General features: G+C 45.0%; 1 protein-coding gene across 2 annotated transcripts in view; it reads left to right on the top strand.

The window, feature by feature from the left end:
• The window catches only part of PTPRJ (protein tyrosine phosphatase receptor type J), a 166757-nt gene that overhangs the window by 110276 nt on the left and 37653 nt on the right, over positions 1–18828 (top strand). For both annotated transcript variants that reach the window (XM_043971240.1, XM_043971239.1), the window contains exons 2-3: positions 15599–15620; positions 17084–17290. In XM_043971240.1, the coding sequence (XP_043827175.1) occupies positions 17101–17290 (190 nt within the window). In that variant the 5' untranslated portion in view covers positions 15599–15620; positions 17084–17100. The remainder of the gene's footprint in view (positions 1–15598; positions 15621–17083; positions 17291–18828) is intronic.

Genomic DNA, 18828 nt, shown 5'->3' with positions numbered 1-18828 from the left:
TGGCAAGCTGGGTAACGGCAGTTCTGGGAGTGGGGGTCCAGCTTGCTTAGCCCAATCTTCTTTCTACTCTACCAGGATACAGATTTTTCAAACACTGCCTTCTCCAACCTGCCCCTGTCTTGCATTTTGCCAGTTGCCTGGATGAAATGCTGGGAAAAGGTAGCCTCTTCTCCCAAGTCACACACCTCCTTCTCTGCTGGAGCTGGGCTGGGCTCACCGTCATTTTGGGGACTGAGATTTGCCTTGAGGCTGATCTTCTGTTAAACCGGGAGGTTTATATTGCACAGCAGATTTCCACCTGGTCTGCTAGTACATCGTGTTTGAATCGCCCCAGGGAAGAGTTTATCACCTATTTATTCTGGTCGCAGAAGCTTATCTTCTCATAATTACTGTTAAGCTAGTCACTTTATTGCCTGTGACCCAGCATCTTGTTGCTAGTAACAAGATCCCTCTATTTGTGAGATTCTTTTATTTTTAAAGGGCATTTTCTTGGTTTTATGTCCAGAGGAGAGAGGCCAGGATGGGGTTAATACCCTCGGGCAGAGGTGTCTGTAATTTAGGCCTCCCAGTTCCCCTCCTCCTCCAGGATTTCAGTGTACTTGGTTTCCTCTGCAGTGTGCTGTACTTTATGCATTTAAAAACATGATTCTGCAAAGGGACCCATAGGTTTCACCAGAATGAGCAACCAGGGGGTCCAGGGCCCAGAAGAGGGGGAGAACTGCTCCCCCCAAATGATGAGTGGAAGGTATTGGGGGTGTCTAGGCTGGAAAAGAGAAGGAAGGAAACACGCATTTATTAAGTGCCCAGTGTATGTCAGCCACTTAGTAAAGGCTTTACTAATGTGGATTATTTGATCAGCTGATTTGAGAACACTTAGAGAGGACTGACAGCTGCCTTCAAGTATTCTAAGGGCTGTAGATGGATGGGTTCGGGTTCAGTCTTCTGTTATAGTTCCTCCTCCCCACTGGACTGCAGAGCTTCTTGAGGGCATGGGCCGTGTCTTGGGCATCTCTGTTGCCGAGTTCTGTGGATTGTACTTTGTGGGCATTAAATGTCATTTCGGTTGAACATTGGACAAAGTTGCCCATTATATTTCAGGATCTGAGGCAAGCAGAGTAACTTCCTGGAAGCTTAGCCTGTTTGGGAACAGGTGTGTACACGCTGCATTGTCCTCCCTGGGTTCCCAGAGCCACTTTGGTGTGAACTGTTGGCATCCAGAGTCTTGTTCTAAACCTGGTGTTTGTCATCAGTCTGTCTGGGAAGAATATAAATTGCTTACATGGACACACCTATGGGAAGAGGGCTCTGGCTTTAGACTGCACAAAGCGTACTGAACGTGGAGAGACCTGAGTTCAAGCCAATGACTCTGCTGTTTACTCTCTGGGCCTCAGTTCCCTCATCTGTAAAATGAGGGGGTTGGACAGGGATAGTCTTCTAAGGGCTCTTGCAGCTACTGATCTCCAAGCCATGAGTAATCCTTTAAAATCTTGCCTCCCCGGAAGTCCGGGCAAATCTCAGCCAGCTGGGAGTTGGTGTCTCTCCCTGACTGCCATGGTGGCAATTCACCAAATACTTTCCCCTGTAAAGAGCTGATTGATATTTGGGAGTGTTTGTCAACAGAAGTGCTGCTGGTTGGCAATTTAGAAAACACGCTTCCCGGGAGACTATAGGGGTGTAATCCCAAGGCATTTCAAACAATTTACAGACAGGTGTTTAACTCACAGTTTTCTGGGCCTACAGAATAAAGCCATTGGCCATTGTTTGGACAAATAGCGCTGTCCTTGCAAGCCATTCTGTTGAAGAAGGTGGTTGGCTCAGGGATGAGTTGGTTAACCTGGGGACATTTATATGGAAGTGGTTAAGTGCTTAGGGCTGCTTCTTTTTAAAAAAAATGCTACATAATCAAACTGTTTATCTTTTTGTGGAACAGGAAGGGTCTTGTTTAGTTGGAACTTGATCCATATTTGGGGGACTGGCATTTTTTTGCAGGGCAATAGGGGTTAAGTGACTTGCCGAGGGTCACACAGCTAGTTAAGTGTCAAGTGTCTGAGGCTGGATTTGAACTCAGGTCCTCCTGAATCTAGGGCCGGTGCTTTATCCACTGCGCCACCTAGCTGCCCCAAACAGCAGCTTTCTCTGTTACCTCTTCAAGATGGGTTTAATAATATGCTTTGACCCAGAGGTCCCACCACTGGGCATTTATCTTCAGGAGGTCACTGACAGAAGGAAGGGCTTCATACAGGCCAGCAAAAACAAAACAACTTCACCCCACAAACAACAGTGATGAAAATGGGAAATACATTAGTGCCCAGGGATTGGGCAAAGGCTGAACAAGTCGTCACATGTGGAGGTGTGGTGGGACATTAATAATAATGATAATAATCCCTTTAAAATGAATATGAGGGATTCAGAGAAATGGGAAGACTCAGATAAACTGATACAAAGTGAAGAAAGCAGAACCAAGAGAAGCAGGGTACACAGCAACTACATGAATGTAAAAAAGAAAGATGCCAACATGCCCCTGAACTCAGGTTAGCTGTGGTGGCTCATCCTGGTCCCAGACAAAAGGTGATGGGAGCCTGCTTCTCCACGTAGATTATCTGCTTCAGCTTGATCCCATACACACCATGTGCCTTCCCATTGCCGTCTGTGAGGAGACACAAAAAGCCTGCTCAGGCCAACCAACCCACACATTAACTGAGTTTGACCATCAAGACCATGGTGCACAATCCCATCACAGGGCGAGTCCCCATCTCTCCAGTGAAAGGAGAGAGGTGCATTTTGTCATCTTTAGGGCTTAGCCTGGTCATTATAATTTCACAGCATTGTTCCTTCTCCTCCCCTCATCTCCCCTCCTTTTCCTTTCTCTCCTTCCCCTTCCCTCCCTTCCTCTCCTCCTTCCCATTGTTGTAGGTGGGTATATTATTTTCCTGGTTCTGCTTACTTTACTTCTGAGTCTCTTCCTATGCTGGAAGCATAGGGTCTTCCCATGATTCTCTGACTTCTTCATTATGATCATTTCTTTCTTTCTTTCTTTATGATCATTTCTTCTGGCACAGTTATATCTTGCTGTGTGACCTCTGGACAAGTTATGTAATCGCTTCCAGCCTCAGTTTTCTCATCTGTAAAATGGGGATAATAACGGCAAGTCCCTCACAGATAACACATGTAAAGTACTTCGCCAGTTGTAAAGCATGAAATAAATATTAGCTATAAATAGGAACTTTCTCCCTTTAACCTCCTTTAAACTCAAGGTCCTTTCATGTTCTAAGGCCCCTCCCAGCTCTGCCATTCCCTGTTCTGACTCGTCCCAGCTCACACTCTTTTTTTTTTTTTTTTTGGGCAGGGCAATTGGGGTTAAGTGACTTGCCCAGGGTCACGCAGCTAGTAAGTGTTAAGTGTCTGAGGCTGCATTTGAACTGAGGTCCTCCTGAATCTAGGGCCGGTGCTTTATTCACTGCGCCACCTAGCTGCCCCGCCAGCTCACACTCCTAAGGTTATCCTAAGGGATCTAAGGCCAGATTGGCTCAGGCCCCTTCTGATAGCTGGGAATAGAGGGAGCCTGGCTTCCCCTGCCCTCTGGCCTTTCAAAAGAAAGCAGGTACTTGTACTACCTGCCATTTTTCTCCCCCCCCCCCCCTTCCCCTTCCCTGCTGACGCATTGAGATGGATGCATGTAATAGAAGGGTAGTTAATGGCATTTACTCCTTCTTAATCCTTTTTAATCCTGCTCACTTTTCAAAGTGTCTAGAACCTGGCTGGATGTCAGAAGCCACAAGTGAGACTGGAGTTATTTTACTCCCAACAGCAGGGACCAAATAATTTCTTCTGATATTTAATTTGTTAATGGTAGAAAATTCCCTCTTAGCCCTTAAATTAAGTGCCATTAGGGTATCTTGCCAAAGAAACCTGTTTTTACGGTGATTGCTTGGCCGATTGTAATCTTTGTCTCTGCAGCAGAGCTGCGGGGGCCTGTGCTTGGGCTTGGGAAGCCCTGCAGCCAAACATTTATGGGTTATTATGTTCAGTCTGCTGGGTGTGGAAGTGACCTGAAGGAGGCTGTTCTGTCTGCTGGGTAGGCCTGCTGGGGTCAGGGTCCTTATCTCCTCCCTGTAAGGTCCTATGTGGTCTGTGTTTGAGGGCCTTTTTGTACCTTGGACTGACCTACGGTCCATTTTAGTACATAGCCAAAATGAGAAATTTTTCTGTCCCCCAGGTGGAGGGTTGTTATTTTCATTCATCCATTCACCTATTTATTTATCTGTTTCTCTATTTATTCACTTCATTCATTCATTCATTCTGCTTAGAGGCATACCTTATTGGCTTTGGCCAAATCTGAAACCAGGAGTGGTAAAAACACCATCCTTAAAGGCAGTGGATTTTAGGACTTAATGGGAATTGGAGATCAGCTCGAGGCCAACCCCAACATTTTTAAAGTGAGGAAGCTGACATCTGGTCCCCCTCTTCTTTCTTCCCTATCTTAAGCCGTGAGTCCTATCTAGTTACAGATTTAGAGAAGAACGGACCTTAATGATTCTCTGATTCAACCCCCCCTCGTTTTAGAGATGAGAAAACTGAAACCCTATGAGGGTAAATGAGTTGTCCAAGGTCACACAGGTAGTGAAGATAAGAGCAGAGATTTGAACCTGGGTCCTCTGATTTCCAATCTAATAACCTTACCATTCCCCAATAAGGGCTGACCTGGTTTCTGCTTAAATACAGTTATCCCTTCCACATCACGACTTTCCACATTGCGCTTTCAATATATCTTGGGTTGGCATAAGGAATTAAATGGGACTTTTGGGGGAATTTTTGGAAGATACAGATGACATAGAAAAAGTTTGGAAACTTAGATATGCATAAAATATATATATATATATATAGTATTGTATCACATTAACATATTTCATCTTTTAATACCATAATAATTCACATTTCTTTGGTACAAAGGGAGGGTCAAAAAACGTTTATGGGGATTTTTTAGATTGCCAGGTGTACCATGCCTTTAACCCCTGCAGTGTGGATGGGGTGACTACTTTCTTTTTTCTTTTTTTTAATAATAAACATTTTAATTTATAGTCTTGGGTTCCAATTTTTATCCCTCTTTCCCTCCTTCCCCTCCCCCCACCCTGAGGCAGCAAATAGTAACTGTACTTTCAAGTGATCAGGGACTCATTGCCTATAGAGTAGCGCCGTTCAGTTTCTGGACAGTAATCATTTTGGGAAGTTTTTCCTTATAATAAGCCATAATCTGTGCTAATTTTACCCAAGGAAAGCCTGCGTAATCTTTCTTCTGTCTGGTTACCATGAATGAATGTCTTTGAAGGCAGCTCTCATTTCTCCCCTAAACCTTCTTCTCTTGTTTGAATATCCTGCAATTTGATGCCATGACTGCCAGCCCCCCTCACTTTCCTTTTCCTCCTTTTTGGGGTGGTCTTGCTTGGTCAGCCTCTTTTATCAAGATGGCTTCCAGAATGGTAAACAATGTGGCAGCTGTGGTCTGACCGGGGTGGAATTCAAAGGCTTTGTACTCCTCTCTCCCACAATCCTCCATTTCTATCAGGATGACCCGAGGTCAATTTTTTTCTTTCCTTTTCCCTTTTGGCCTTTCCCCCTTTCCCCTTTTCGTTACACTGTTGCCTCATATTGAACTGGCAGTCTATTAATTATCCCTAGATCTTTTCCTTCCTTCCTTCCTTCATCTATATTTTATCCATCATATTTTTTTTTTTTTTGGTGGGGCAGTGAAGGTTAAGTGACTTGCCCAGGGTCACACAGCTAGTAAGTGTCAAGTGTCCGAGGTCAGGTTTGAACTCAGGTTCTCCTGAATCCAGAGCTGGTGCTCTATCCACTGCTCCACCTAGCTGCCCCTATCCATCATCTTTTTCAAAAGATCTAATATCTAGCTATATTTCTTTAACTTGCATTTTGGCAATGAACTTGTTGATCCATTATTTAGTCTTTGATCCTAATCACTTTTATTGGGTTCAAGTTACCAGTCTGACTTTTTAGGCTCTTGTGGACCCTCTGTTCTATTAATTATATATTAGTTATTCTAGCTTCTTTCGGTTGAAATCTGCTCTTCGAACAAATACAGAGTGGAATGGGAGATGAGAGAACCTTAATTTCTTTTTTGGTGAAGAAGGGATGGAAAGAAGTAGAGAGCAGCTCCAGAAAGCAGTCTGTCCCCCAGCTACAGCTGACGGCAGTTGGGGGCAGAGTTGGGTATGAGATGAGGAGCTTTTCTTGGTAGTAACATCCAAGATGCCTCGGCCATTTGTCCGCTCCTAAGAAAGGGCCAGTCCTCTGCCATCTTTGTTTCTTGCCTGAGCTTTTAAGAGACAGAGCAGGGTGGGGGGAGTCAGCCTTTGGAGCCCAAAGCCTGCCTGCTGTCCCCTTTTAGATCCCTGCCAGAAGGGACTGCTGTGGGGTCTTGTACTGGTGTTTTCAGTCGTAACTTTTTGGAATGTTTTATCCCTCCCCGTTCGGTCTTGATCTTTGGATCCCAATTATGGAGATCACAGGACCCATTTTAGTGCCTATTTCTGTACAGTGTCTGTTTCAAAAAGGAGAAAACATTCAGGCAGAACAGAAGATGACTGGTGTGCACACAGAGTCCCGTTGTTTCTGGAGGCATATCCTTATACAATTTGCTTCTTAGTGAAGTTTGCGTCCAGTGAAAGGAAATAAAAAGTGTTTGATCAGTAGGCAAAGACAGATTGATTAGATGTGGGGGGGACTTTGGGAGTCGTCGATTTTTCCCTTACTCAAATGCCGTAGACCAAAAATGAGAAATGATGTCTCCAGCCATGTTGGCAGATCAGGCTTGTGATACGTGTGAACATGTGGGGTTTTTGAGGAACCTTGTATGCAAAGCAAACTGTGACCCCTTTTGGGGGGGGGTGTCAAAATCTGAACATGACTTAGACCTGTTGAAAGCCTAGAAAATCTGGCCCCTAAAACTGTGAAGGCAAGGTGACATTTTGTACAAGTTTGACATATGTACCACAAGCTTCAGCCAGCGACCAGGTCTGGGTCTGGCAACAGGACTGGGGTTAGACTTTTTTTGCTTGGCCCAGATGAAATGACTTGCCCAGGGTCACCTAGCCAGTATATGTCACAGGTGGGACTTGAACCTAGATCCTTCTGATTTTAAGGTGAAGCTCTCTGTATCCTAATGCTCAGTGGACTCTTCATAATATCAATAATAGTTGGTATTTATAGAATGCTTTCAGGTTTCAAAAGTTTGACATTCATTAAGTTGTTTGATCTTCTATAATGCCCATTTAACAAATGGAGTAATGAAGGCTAAGTGACTTGTCTGAAATCACCGAGCATGGTTCACAGTAAGTAACCAAAGTGGCATTTGAACCCAAGTCTTAACTCATGCAAGTCAGTGCTTCTTCCACTAGATGCTGCTGCCATCAGTAGAACATGGGCTGTGAGTTCATTAGCCCATTGGAGGAGTATATTCGAACCACCAACTGGTCATTTCTTAGTTTACTTATTTTTTCCAACTAGTTTCGACACCACCACGGCAATGAAAGTACTACTGAATCATAAAATTTCCAAAATTGGGACTTTGTTAAAATATGGTATGTTGGGGTGGTTGCTGTTCAGTTGTTTTTCAGTCAGGGCTGACTCTTCGTGACCCCGTTGGGGCAGGAATCCTCTTATGGACTCCATGATGAGAAGTCCTGGCAGGCAGCCTTCTGTGAATGAGCCGGGTGCTCAAAGTCAGAAGTGAGAACTCATCTTTACTTGGAAGCTTGCCATGTGACAGGACATGCATTTGATATGTCCAGATTTCTGTCCAATGGGGACAAGACTTGTTCCCACCTGCTCTGTGGGTGATTGTGCAGGGCCCTTCACTGGCACAGATAGCAACCCCGGGAACATTTTGGCAGATGGTGTTTGAGAGTTGAAGGGGCCAGGGTACATATCTCCTTGTGGGGAGGACAGCGACAAGCTTCTGGAGAACTGCTTTTTAAAGAATTTCTCCTCCTCTTGCTTTTCAAAGCAGGTTCACTTCCTCCCTTGTTGTTGCATTTTGGGTCCCTTTGTGGCTGTTTCCCATTGTCTCCTCATCTCCTGTTCTGCCTACTCAATTAGACTCAGCCGGTAGCTTCCAGAAAGTGGCAGCAAACAGGGTTCCTGCTACAAAGCAATGTCAGATCTGCAAGGGGCCCAAGCAATCACCTTGTCTGACCCCCTCTTTGTTCCCTCCTCCCTACAGAGACCCCGAGGCAAGTGACTTGCCCAGGGTCATGAAGTTGGCTTTGTCAGAGGTCAGACTCGAAGCTGGGCCTCCTAGTTCCTCATCTAGTCTCTTCTCTCTTGCCTCTGAGCTTTCTCTATCACCCTAAGCTGTTTTCCCCACTATAGAATTTTGGGTTCCCAAAGAGGGGGCTCCCTAAAGACACACAATCACTCTTAAGTGTGGTGTATTTACTTCAGTCCAGTTGGGCTTGGTTTTGCCTTGTGCTCAGAATCAGAGTAGTCTCATGTACTTTGTGTTTCTTTTTGTTCCTCTTATGTTGAATCTGTTAGCATTTTATCAGAACCGTCACTATTGCTTTAAATATTATATATTTTTTTAAAAAGTTGAGCTATCTTCCTGAGTGTGATTCCCTCTTTTTAAAAAATTACATAGCAACCATCACATTTTGGAGTAAAGAGAGAATTTGGGAATCATTTGGCCAACACTGTTATGTTTCAGATGAAGAAACTGGACCCAGATAGAAATGCCCTGCCTCAGCGGAGGGAATTTCCTCTCTGGGTGTACCCAGTCCTCTATCAATGAAATCAGATATCAGAAATCACAGGTTCAGTTGCTATCCCATATCTGTCCAAAGGTCTCATTCAAAGTGCTTAGGGACACTGGATGCCAAGATGACTAATACTGAGAGGGCTAAGTGACTAGCCTAGGGTCATACAACCAGCAAATATCCAAGATGGGTTTTAATTTGGGTTTTCCTGAGGCCATTACAATGACTAGCTCAAGGTCACATAGTAAGTAGGAGATCTGACATTCAAACCAGGGTCCTCCAAACCATTGTTTTATTTTCTGCTCTGTCTTCCTGTTTTGTGATCCTTGGTGCTGCACTGAACAATGTTTGGTGTGGTTTTGGCTTTGGTAATACACATCCGAGATGACTAGCTAGTAAATATCTGAGGCAGGATTTGAACTCGGGGCTTCCTGATTCACTATCTCCTGGGTGAAAATACATATAAAATATGTTGGGGAATACCCCCAAAATAATTTAACGTAATGTTTTTTGGGAGAACACTAGCAACCAGAGGGATCCGGGGAGAACTGTGGGCCAGGAATTGGGAGGTCAGGGTTCAAATCCTGGCTCGGATGCTTATTAGCTATGAGACTTTACTTAGGAAGTCACTTCTTCATTGAGTACATCAGTGAACCCATCTGTCAAATGGTTGTGAGCTTGTGCTTTATATACACTTTAACATTCTCTGTGAATGTGAGTTGTTCTAACTCCTCCCAGCCTTCCCATTAATTAACCTATTGTACAAGCTCAGGCCACAGTAGCCATTTGGCTGCGTGGAGCAGGGAGGGGGCAGGCAAGTCTGTGAGGATCCCCCCCACCCCCAGTTCCTGCAGCTGGCAGCTTCTCAGCCTACCCTTTGGTAGGGATTTCACCCAGGGCCCCGGTGCCTCTTGCCAGGGCCAGGTCACTGTCTGCTTGCCCGTTTGTCCTCTCCTCATGTATTAGAAGTATATCCAATGCAAACATGGCCAGCGCTCAGCACCAAACCCTGGCCCTTGGAGAGACCTGCCCGTGTTAATTCTCTGCTTGGCCTCTGCGTCCAGGGGAAGGTCACAGCACAGGTGTTTTTTCTCCCTTTTCTGTCTGCCTTCCCTCGCATGAGGGAAAGGTTAAGACTCCAAACTGGATCTGCTTTTGCTTTGTTGCAGATATTGCCTGCTCCCATTAACCAGTTGTGTTTTGTGGTGGGAGGTGCAATGGCCAAAGAGCCGTGGAATGTCAGAGTGGGAGGATCTGAACTCTTTTCAGAGAGGGGAGAACAAGTGACCAGCCCAGAGTCATACAACTAGTTAGTGGTCTAGCCCAGACTAGGCCTTGGGCCTGATAAGTCTCAGGATGAGGCTCTGTCTTTTTCCCCATTTTCTTTCCTTTTCCTTCTGAACTTGATAAATGAGTCCTAGGCTCTTTTCCTTGGGTTGTGCTGCTGCTTCTACCAGACTCTCCTCTATCTTTGCTGACAACATTTATTTGCACAAGGGAGATTGGGATGAGGACAGGGGGCAGGAAGCTGCCTAGGACTTTTAAGATGACAATGTGCTTATTCCTTAGCCCAGAAAATGTTGGATTAAAAACGTGACTTGTAGCTCTGCATATTAAAAAAAAAAATGACATCAGTGGGTAAAAATACTGCCTGTCACACTGTGTGGGGGCTTAGCTTTAGAGATATAAAGGGCCCATTGTCTGTCACCCATTCTGTTATTCAGTCACTTATTAGCCATCTCTAAAACCTCAACATTCAGAATGAAGGAGCTGAAATTTGGCTCCTTGTCAGTCTCTAAACTGCTCTGGGTGATTCACCTGCAGACCCTGCAGCTTTGAGGAGGGGGGAGGGGGGCAATGCTCTGAATCTCTAATCTTCCTTTTTGGTTTGATCAATTAATAATTATGCACTGAGTGCTTGCTCTTCATTTCAGACATTTATTAAGCTTCTGCTGAAGGGGGAGGGGAAGGAGAGAGGGAGGGGAGAGAGAAATAGAAAGACAGAGACAGACACACAGAGAGACAAACAGAGAGACACACAGAGTGACAGAAAGAGAGAGGGAGAGGGAGAGGGAGCAAGAACTGAAAGAGAAAAGGAGGAGAGAGAGACAGAAAGGGAGGGAGAAAGGGAGAGGGAAAGAAGGGGTGGGGCATGTAGAGCCTACCCTTGGCGAGCTTACAATCTATTTTTTTCTTTTTTTTATCATAAAAGTATTTTATTATTTCTAGTGATATGTAAAGATAGTTTTCAACATTTGTTTTCATTAGATTTTTAGTTCAAAAATTTTCTACCTCCCTTCCTTCCCCCCCTCCCCAAGACAGAAGGCAATCTGATATAAGTTATATGTGTACAGTCACATTAAACATATTTCTGCATTAGTCATACTGTGAAAGAAGAATCATAACACAAGGGGAAAACCTCAAAAGAGAAAAAAACAGCCAAAAAGTAGAAACAGTATGGTTCAATCTGCATTCAGAATCCTCAGGTCTTTTTTCTGGATGCGGAGAACATTTTCTATCATGAGTTCTTTGGAATTGTCTTGGATCCTTGCACTGCTGAGAAGAGCCAAGTCTATCATAGTTGATCATCACACAATGTTGCTGTTATTGTGTACAATGTTCTCCTGGTTCTGTTCACTTCTCTCAACATCAGTCCACTTAAGTCTTTCCAGGTTTTTCTGAAATCTGCTGCTCGTCATTTCTTACAGCACAGTAGTCTTCCATTATATTCGTATACCACAAATTGTTCAGCCATTCCTCAGTTGATGGGCATTCCCTCAGTTTCCAATTCTTTGCCACCACAAAGAGAGCAGCTATAAATATTTTTGTACATGTGGGTCCTTTTCCCTTTTCTGTGATCTCTCTAGGATACAGACTTAGTAGTGGTATTACTGAGTCCAAGGGTATGCACAGTCCCGTGGCCCTTTGGGCAGAGTTCCAAATTGCTCTCCAGAAATGATTGGATCAGTTCACAACTCCACCATGTTGCATCAGTGTTCCAATTTTTCCACAGCTTCTCCAACATTTATTTTTCTTTTTTGTCATATTAGCCAATCTGATAGGTGTGAAGTGCCAGACTTTAGAGCTAGAGGATATGGATTTGAGTCCTACCTCAATGACCCGTGGGACCCAGGACAAAGCTCCTTTCTGTGCTCCTAGCTTCTCATGACGGGGTTGGGTGGGATGACCTTTTGGGGCCCATTCGGATTTAGATCTGTTATTCTGATTGCAGACATTTGGTTTTCCTGGCCTAAATTAGATGGAACGTAAGCTCCTTGGAGGCAGAGTGTTTTTTTTTTGTCTGAGTTCCCCCAAGCCTAGCACGAAGCCTGACACATAGCAGGAGCTAGGGAAGAGAACTTTTCTAGGATCCATATTTAGTTTGTAAAATACATGGCAAGCAGCACCAGTGCTGGAGAGATTTCTGGATGAGAGGAGAATCCAATGGCCAGAATGGACCACTATCAATTTTGTAGACTTGGCAGAATTTGAATGCCATGAAAAGAGGGTCTCTCCCCCGACCCCAGTGGATGTTCCTGGAAGACAGTGATTGTGTGTTTGTTTTTTGGTGGTATGCCCAGTATCTGGCACATAGTAGGTGCTTTAATAAGTGCTTCTTGAATTTCTTTTAACTCTGGAATACACTGTAATCACTTCATTTTGTCTAGGTGGACTCCTATTTGTGGTTATTTTGCTGTTGGTGTGTGTGTAATGAGTCATGGTCAGGGAAGAGATAGCAACTAAAAAGATTAAGCAGCTGATATTTACAATAGCGTATTATTTTCCAAAATGTTTTTCCAAGCATCACGGGATCATAGCTGTACAGGGCCAACAGGGATAAAGAAATAACCAACAGGTTAAATGACCCCATTTTGTCTTTGCCACATGTCTGAGATACATGCCCTGCAGGTATTATGTATCTCCATTTTACATCTTTGTAGATTGTGGCTCTGAGATATTAAATGACTCACCCAAGGTCACACAGATAGTTAAGTTGCTCAGGCAGGATTCAAACCCAGGTCTCTTCCTTCTGAGCCATTTGTCTTCTACATCTTAGAGAGGGCCTCCCTAACACATCCATTGGAGAGGTTGACCAGTGCCATCAGCCTCTGGTATCCTGTTAAAGGAAGGATCTTAGGAAGAAAAGAAGAAAAGCACCCAGTGTCAGGACAAGTCCCCCTGCTTGCAGGGGTAAACAAAGGGGGCGTCTGTTCTCCTGAAATAGAAGGGCGGGGGGGGGGCCCCTGGCCCACAGATTTTGTCGAGTTGGACTCTGTCAATGGCCAGACTTTGTCCTCACAATGTCTTCGCTGTGGCTGGGGACTATTGGCTACTGTCAGTAGAGTAGAGGGAAGGCCCTCAGCCGCCGTCCCCCCCTCCCCCATTGGCCTGTCTTTGTTTTTTCATTTGCATAGACGGCTAAATTGGGTGGTGGGAGAGTGAATTCAGAGCCACAGACAAGTAAACCATACCTATGAAATTGTGACTTTTTTTAGATACTTAATAGTACTGTTCAGTTGGCTCTAGCAGCTTTTCTGAAAAAGATCTGGGCGTATTAGTGAACTGCAAGCTCAAGTGGAGTCAATGATGTGGTAGTAAATGTGATATGGGGATGGATTCAGGAGGAGACGGTTCTGTTGTTTAGTTCTGGGCACCGCATTTAGGAAGGGCTTTGAGCAGTTGGAGCGCCATGGCGGGGCGGGGCAAGCAGAATTCAGAAAGGCCTTGGCTCCATGTTGTCTGAAGATTGGCTGAAGGGACTCTGCAGAAGAGGGTCCTTGGAAGTGGAGGATGCCTCAGACTTCTTTCTGCTAGGCCTCAGGGTGCAGGACTTGGATTGGTGAAGGGAAACGCTCCTGGCTGCCAGGGTGGGGAGGACACCGTGTTTGTTCTCTCTTCTCTGAAGGAATTCAAAGGCTGGAAGACCCTCACAGAAGGGATAGCATAGATGGAATTTCTGTTTAGGCGGGAGCCACTTCCTGAGGTGTAGGCCCTATTCTAACCCCGTAGCATAAGCAGCTGCTGAAAACTGGCTCATGGGTGGTTCTTGGTGGTGGTGGGGCCACGCCAAGCTGGGCTTGGATGGTAGCTTTCGCTCTGGTCCGTCCTTGCTGCTTTCTTCTCCTACCATCTGAGCCATTGGTTTTCAGTGCTTGGGGGTTGTGAGGGTTTTATGGGGAAGGTGAGCGGGGGAGGGCTCCTTCTTTGTTCATAACCCACAGAAACTCTTTGGGCCCCCTCTGAAGGGGAAGTGAGTGAGGCCATCCCTACAGGAAGTGCTACTGGGAAGACCTTCAGCCAACTTCTTCTGCTTTGTCACATTTGGATGCAATGTGAGAGCACTTGATTTTTTTTAAAGTGCCCCTTCACATAGATTTGCTTTCATCCCCTGCTCCCGACTCATTATAAGTAAGTCAGGCCTTCACTGGACTGCTTGTGGAGTCTTGGTGTAATTTTTTTTTTTAAAGCTTTGGGCGAATTTTTGTCACCTCTTTAGGGATCTTAGAGATCATTTAGGCCAGAGGTTCTTAACCTCTGTGAACTTGCTTTTAGTTATGTTTTGATAACTATATTTTAATATAATTTATAATTATATTGAAATTTTGTAGGCCTGTGTATTTGGTGCATTTAAAAGCATGATTCTGAGGAGGGGCCGGGCTGTAGGCTTCACTGGACTATGGTTCTGGTCTCATTGATCCTACAAACTAGCCATGTGACCGTATGCAAGTGACTTGACCTCTTTGGGGTTCAAGGTCCTCGTGTCCAGCAGTGAGAGTGCACAGCCAGCTGATCTTGATCTCCCAGGTCTGGGCAGCAGCAAAATGCTCCGCTTTCTGCTTTTATTTCATTGTTTTTTTTTTTTTTTTTACTAAAGCATCCATTGCTGCCACCTGCTGATAGAAAGAAGGAAATGAGGCACTTTGCAATGCGTCCTCCCAGTGCAGGTGAAATGAAATGTCATTGATTCCAGTTCAGTTCAACAGTCTCCCTCGTCTCCCAGTTTTGAAAGAAATCTTGAGGCTCTCTCTGCCAGGGAGGGGAGCAGCAGGCAGGCTGGCTTCAGAGCAGCGATGGGCTGGGAGCTGCTGCTGCTATACCTCTCCCATGTGTGACTTCCCTTCTCTTAACCTTGGCTTATAAAATGAGGGGGTTCAACCAGATCATTGAAGAATGAGTTCAGGAGATTACCAGTATTTTTTTTTTTTTTGTACTTCATACCCCTTTCAACCAAAAAAAAAAAAGCCATTGTGAAAATCTTGGTGTAATTTAACATACCGTTCATCATTTCTGCGTGTATTTACTGCTTAAGAGGCCATGCAGGAATTTGTATGGGACCATCTTGGGCCATCTTGTGAACTGCTAAAATGGGAACCACTAGAAATCATGGGATCACAGGTCTAGAGTTGTAAGGGAACATAGAAGTCCTTTAGTTCAACCCCCTCATTTTAGAGATGAAGAAACTGAGGAATAGAGAGAGGAGTGACTTTTCTAAGATCATATAGGTCTAAGTGGCTGAGCTGGGATTTGAACCCTGGCTCTGACTTCAGAGTCAGCCCTCTTCATGCTGAACCACATTGACGCTCTAAGTGCTAGCATCCAATGGCCAGATGCTCCAACACTTGCTGCCCGGGCCTTGGGATGGATGTTACAGCAGAGAACTGAGACCTGGAAAGGAAGCTTGGGGATCCATCATCCAGCTCCACTCCTGGTCCAGTGCCCCCTACCCGCTCCCCCAGCTGCCAGATTCTCAACTGCTTTTTTTTCTGGTTTGCATTTTCCGTAGCCCAGTGGGTTGACTGACTTCCTTTTTTTCTTTCTTTCTGTTACAGATTGCAGATGCAGGTGACTGTAGTAAGTATCATTGACTCTTTTGTAAATATGCTGTCTGTTTTCTACTGCCCCCTAATGGAAGTGAAAGGGAAGATCACAAAGCCCTCAGACATTTTGGCTGATGATCAATCTGTCTCTGAGCTGATAAGGATTTAAGAAAAATTATTACTTAAAAAATGCTGTAGTCCCTTTCCAGTGACTCACTCAACCCGCATAGAATCTTTCTTGGCAATGTAGAGAGGCATTTCAGGAAATCAGTACCTTGCCTGTGTCAGAAAATGAAAGCCTCCTTCGCACCTGTGGTCTGGCCCCTTCCATGCTGAGAAGCCAGAGAAATGTATCATGGTCAGGCTTCTGTTTTCCTTTTCATTATTGTGGTCATCATGCACACTGTTCTCTTGGCTCAGCCTGCTTTGCTCTGTAGTGGTTTAGACGATCCTTCCTGAATTTCTTTGAATTCTTCCTATTCATAATTTCTTATGCCACAGCCTAATTGTATCGGCACGCCCCAAATTGCTGAACCTTTCCCCAATTGTTTTGTCTCTCTGACCTCACTAGGGCTTGATGGCAAATCAGTAGGTGATATAGCCGTACATTTATGCTTTACAAATGGCTTTATGTGAGGGGGCAGCTAGGTGGCGCAGTGGATAAAGCACCGGCCCTGGAGTCAGGAGTACCTGACCTCAGACACTTAACACTTACTAGCTGTGTGACCCTGGGCAAGTCACTTAACTCCAATTGCCTCACTAAAAAATAAAAAAATAAAAAAAAACCCACAAATGGCTTTATGTGAGAGTGCTATCTCCAGTAGAGAGAACTTGGGACTTGGGATTATATGGGGCCTGGGCTTGGATTCCACCTCTTACAGGTACTGATTGGGGGACCCTACAACCTTTTCTGAGCCTCAGTTTTCCTGATCTAATAGATGGGGACAATATGTCCACTTGACAGGGTTATTGTGAGGTGAGTGCTTTGTGCTTAAAACTCTATAGAAATTAGAGTATTAGTGATTGTCTTATCTGATGCTTACAGCAACCCAATAAGGTAGATGCTATAAGCAGTCTAACGTTCTACTTTATAGATTAGGAAACTGAGACTTAGAGAAAGGATAAATGACTTTCTCTGAGTTGCAACATCTAGGAACCACTAAAGGTGGAATTTGAATCCAGAACAATTTGCATCATATCATCTTGTTTAATGGAATCTTCCCTCCTGAGACGCTTGTGTGCCTTAGAGAGAGGCAGTGCCATGGGGTGGAAAGAAGTTTGGCTTTGGGTTCAGAGAACATGAATTAGAATCCCAGATCTGCTACTTGGGAGTTAGCTTCTCTTGGCCCTGGTCCCTTCATCGGAAGGGACTGGACCAGATGCTCTCTGATATCTCTTCTCCCTTGAGGTTTATTATCTGATGATTATCAATGATCTCCATGTTCCATGGCTATGAGAATGGAGGACACACCATTGTTTGGGTCTTGTTTCCTACAGGTGTTGAATGTGGTCCGATGACTTTAAGCTCCACAACCACTGAAATTGATTTACCAGACACCTTGTCTGTCATCAGTGTGACCAGTGAAGGTGGCCAGGTGACTGGCCAGCTAAAGAATAATAGAATTGTGGGGCTGAGCCCTGGGGAGATGTACAGGATCGAGCTGAAGAATGGTAATAGTACCTGCTGCAAAAAGTGGTCAACACGTAAGTGACAAAGGGCAGAGGGTCCCCTTCATGCTGCGTTAGGTAGACAGCTGTTCCTGTTCCCTGGCAGAGTGGGGCTGGTGAAAGCACACACCCGGACTTCCTTGAAAACCCTGATCTCTGGCAGAATCATGATCTCAGCTCCTGCCCAGCAATCCCATTCACTTGGATAAAGCAATTATTCAGAGCCTTGGGCTGGACCAAGGTAGTATGTGGGAGGGAAGAAAAAGGCCAAGATAAGACAGCTCCTGTCCCCATGGGGCTTAGCGAGAACACAGAGGCGAGGGGACAGACAGGTAGCCGTCATATAAACAATACATGGGTGCTTCAGGGAGCTGGAAACTCAGTGGATGATAAAGGGATGGGGGTTGTGGCTTGGGGGGAGCTGCATGGAAGACATGGCAGGGCCTATGAGGTAAGGCTGTAAATGGGGAAAGGGGCCAGATTAGGGGAACTGGAAATTTACTGTATGTTCAGACAATAAAAGACATGGAGGATTGTCAAGCACAGGAATTGTATGGTTAGCCCAGTACCAAAGGTTAGTCTTGAGCTTAAAACCTTGGACCAGTTTCCTGAAGCTTCCCATCTGAGGTATAAACTTTCTTCCTTGGGCCACAATCCACTCCTGGTTTTTTTTTTTGTGTGTAAAATACACAGGGAAGGCCTTCAATCTGTTGTCCTCTGAATCCCCCTTCCCCCTACCTTCTTTGACGACTTGCCACTTTTCTGCTTCCTAGCGGAGAAGGTTTTAATGAGACTGTGAGCTGGTTTACAGAGTGCTGAGCTCAGAGCTGGGAAGCCCTGAGTTCAAATGCCTGGCTCTGTCTTTTACTATGTGACCCTGGGCAAGTTCTTTAACCACTCAGTCTCAGTTTCCTCATTTGCAAAATGGGGAAAATAACCACTCCTCCCTCCCAGGTTTATTTTGACGATCAAATGAGATAATGCCAATCAAGTGTTTCTGGAACCGTAAAGCATTGTAGAAATGCTGGTTGTTGTTATTTTTGACTGCTCTCTGCAGATTTCTCCCCAGCTCCCATCCCCATTCAGCTGCTCAGATGTGCAAACTCAACGTGGTGGAGATGGACTTTGCCCATGCCTCTGTTTTCTTCTCTGGCCTTCATATTTCAGAGAAGTTGGAGAGGATCATGACTCCTAGAGCTGGGAAATTGTTAAAGGCCCTCCTTTTAGAGAGGAGAACACTCAAGCTCAGAGAGGTTCCTTATTGGTCCGAGACTGTGTGGGGACTCACATAAGTTCCTCTGAATCCAAGTTTCTGTTGGATCTTAGAACCCCTTCATGGATCAGTCTGGGTTCCTCAGGCTTTTTCCAACACAAGCCACTGCTCTTCAGGAAGCCTTCCTCAGATGGATCAAAGTCTTGCCTCCCCCTTCCATGATCTTGACTCTCTGTTCTGAACACGATTATGTGGGTGGCTTACAAATTGTTTCCCATGATCCCTTTGGATTCTGAGACCCTTAAGGATGAGACAGAAGCTTGTCCTTTATTGTTTCGCATTCCATGAACATTCATTAAAT

This window comes from Dromiciops gliroides, chromosome 6 (assembly GCF_019393635.1).
Source record: "Dromiciops gliroides isolate mDroGli1 chromosome 6, mDroGli1.pri, whole genome shotgun sequence".
Classification (NCBI taxonomy): Eukaryota; Metazoa; Chordata; class Mammalia; order Microbiotheria; family Microbiotheriidae; genus Dromiciops; species Dromiciops gliroides.
Note: the sequence above shows the minus strand (reverse complement) of the source record. Positions and strands in the feature narration are given on the sequence as shown.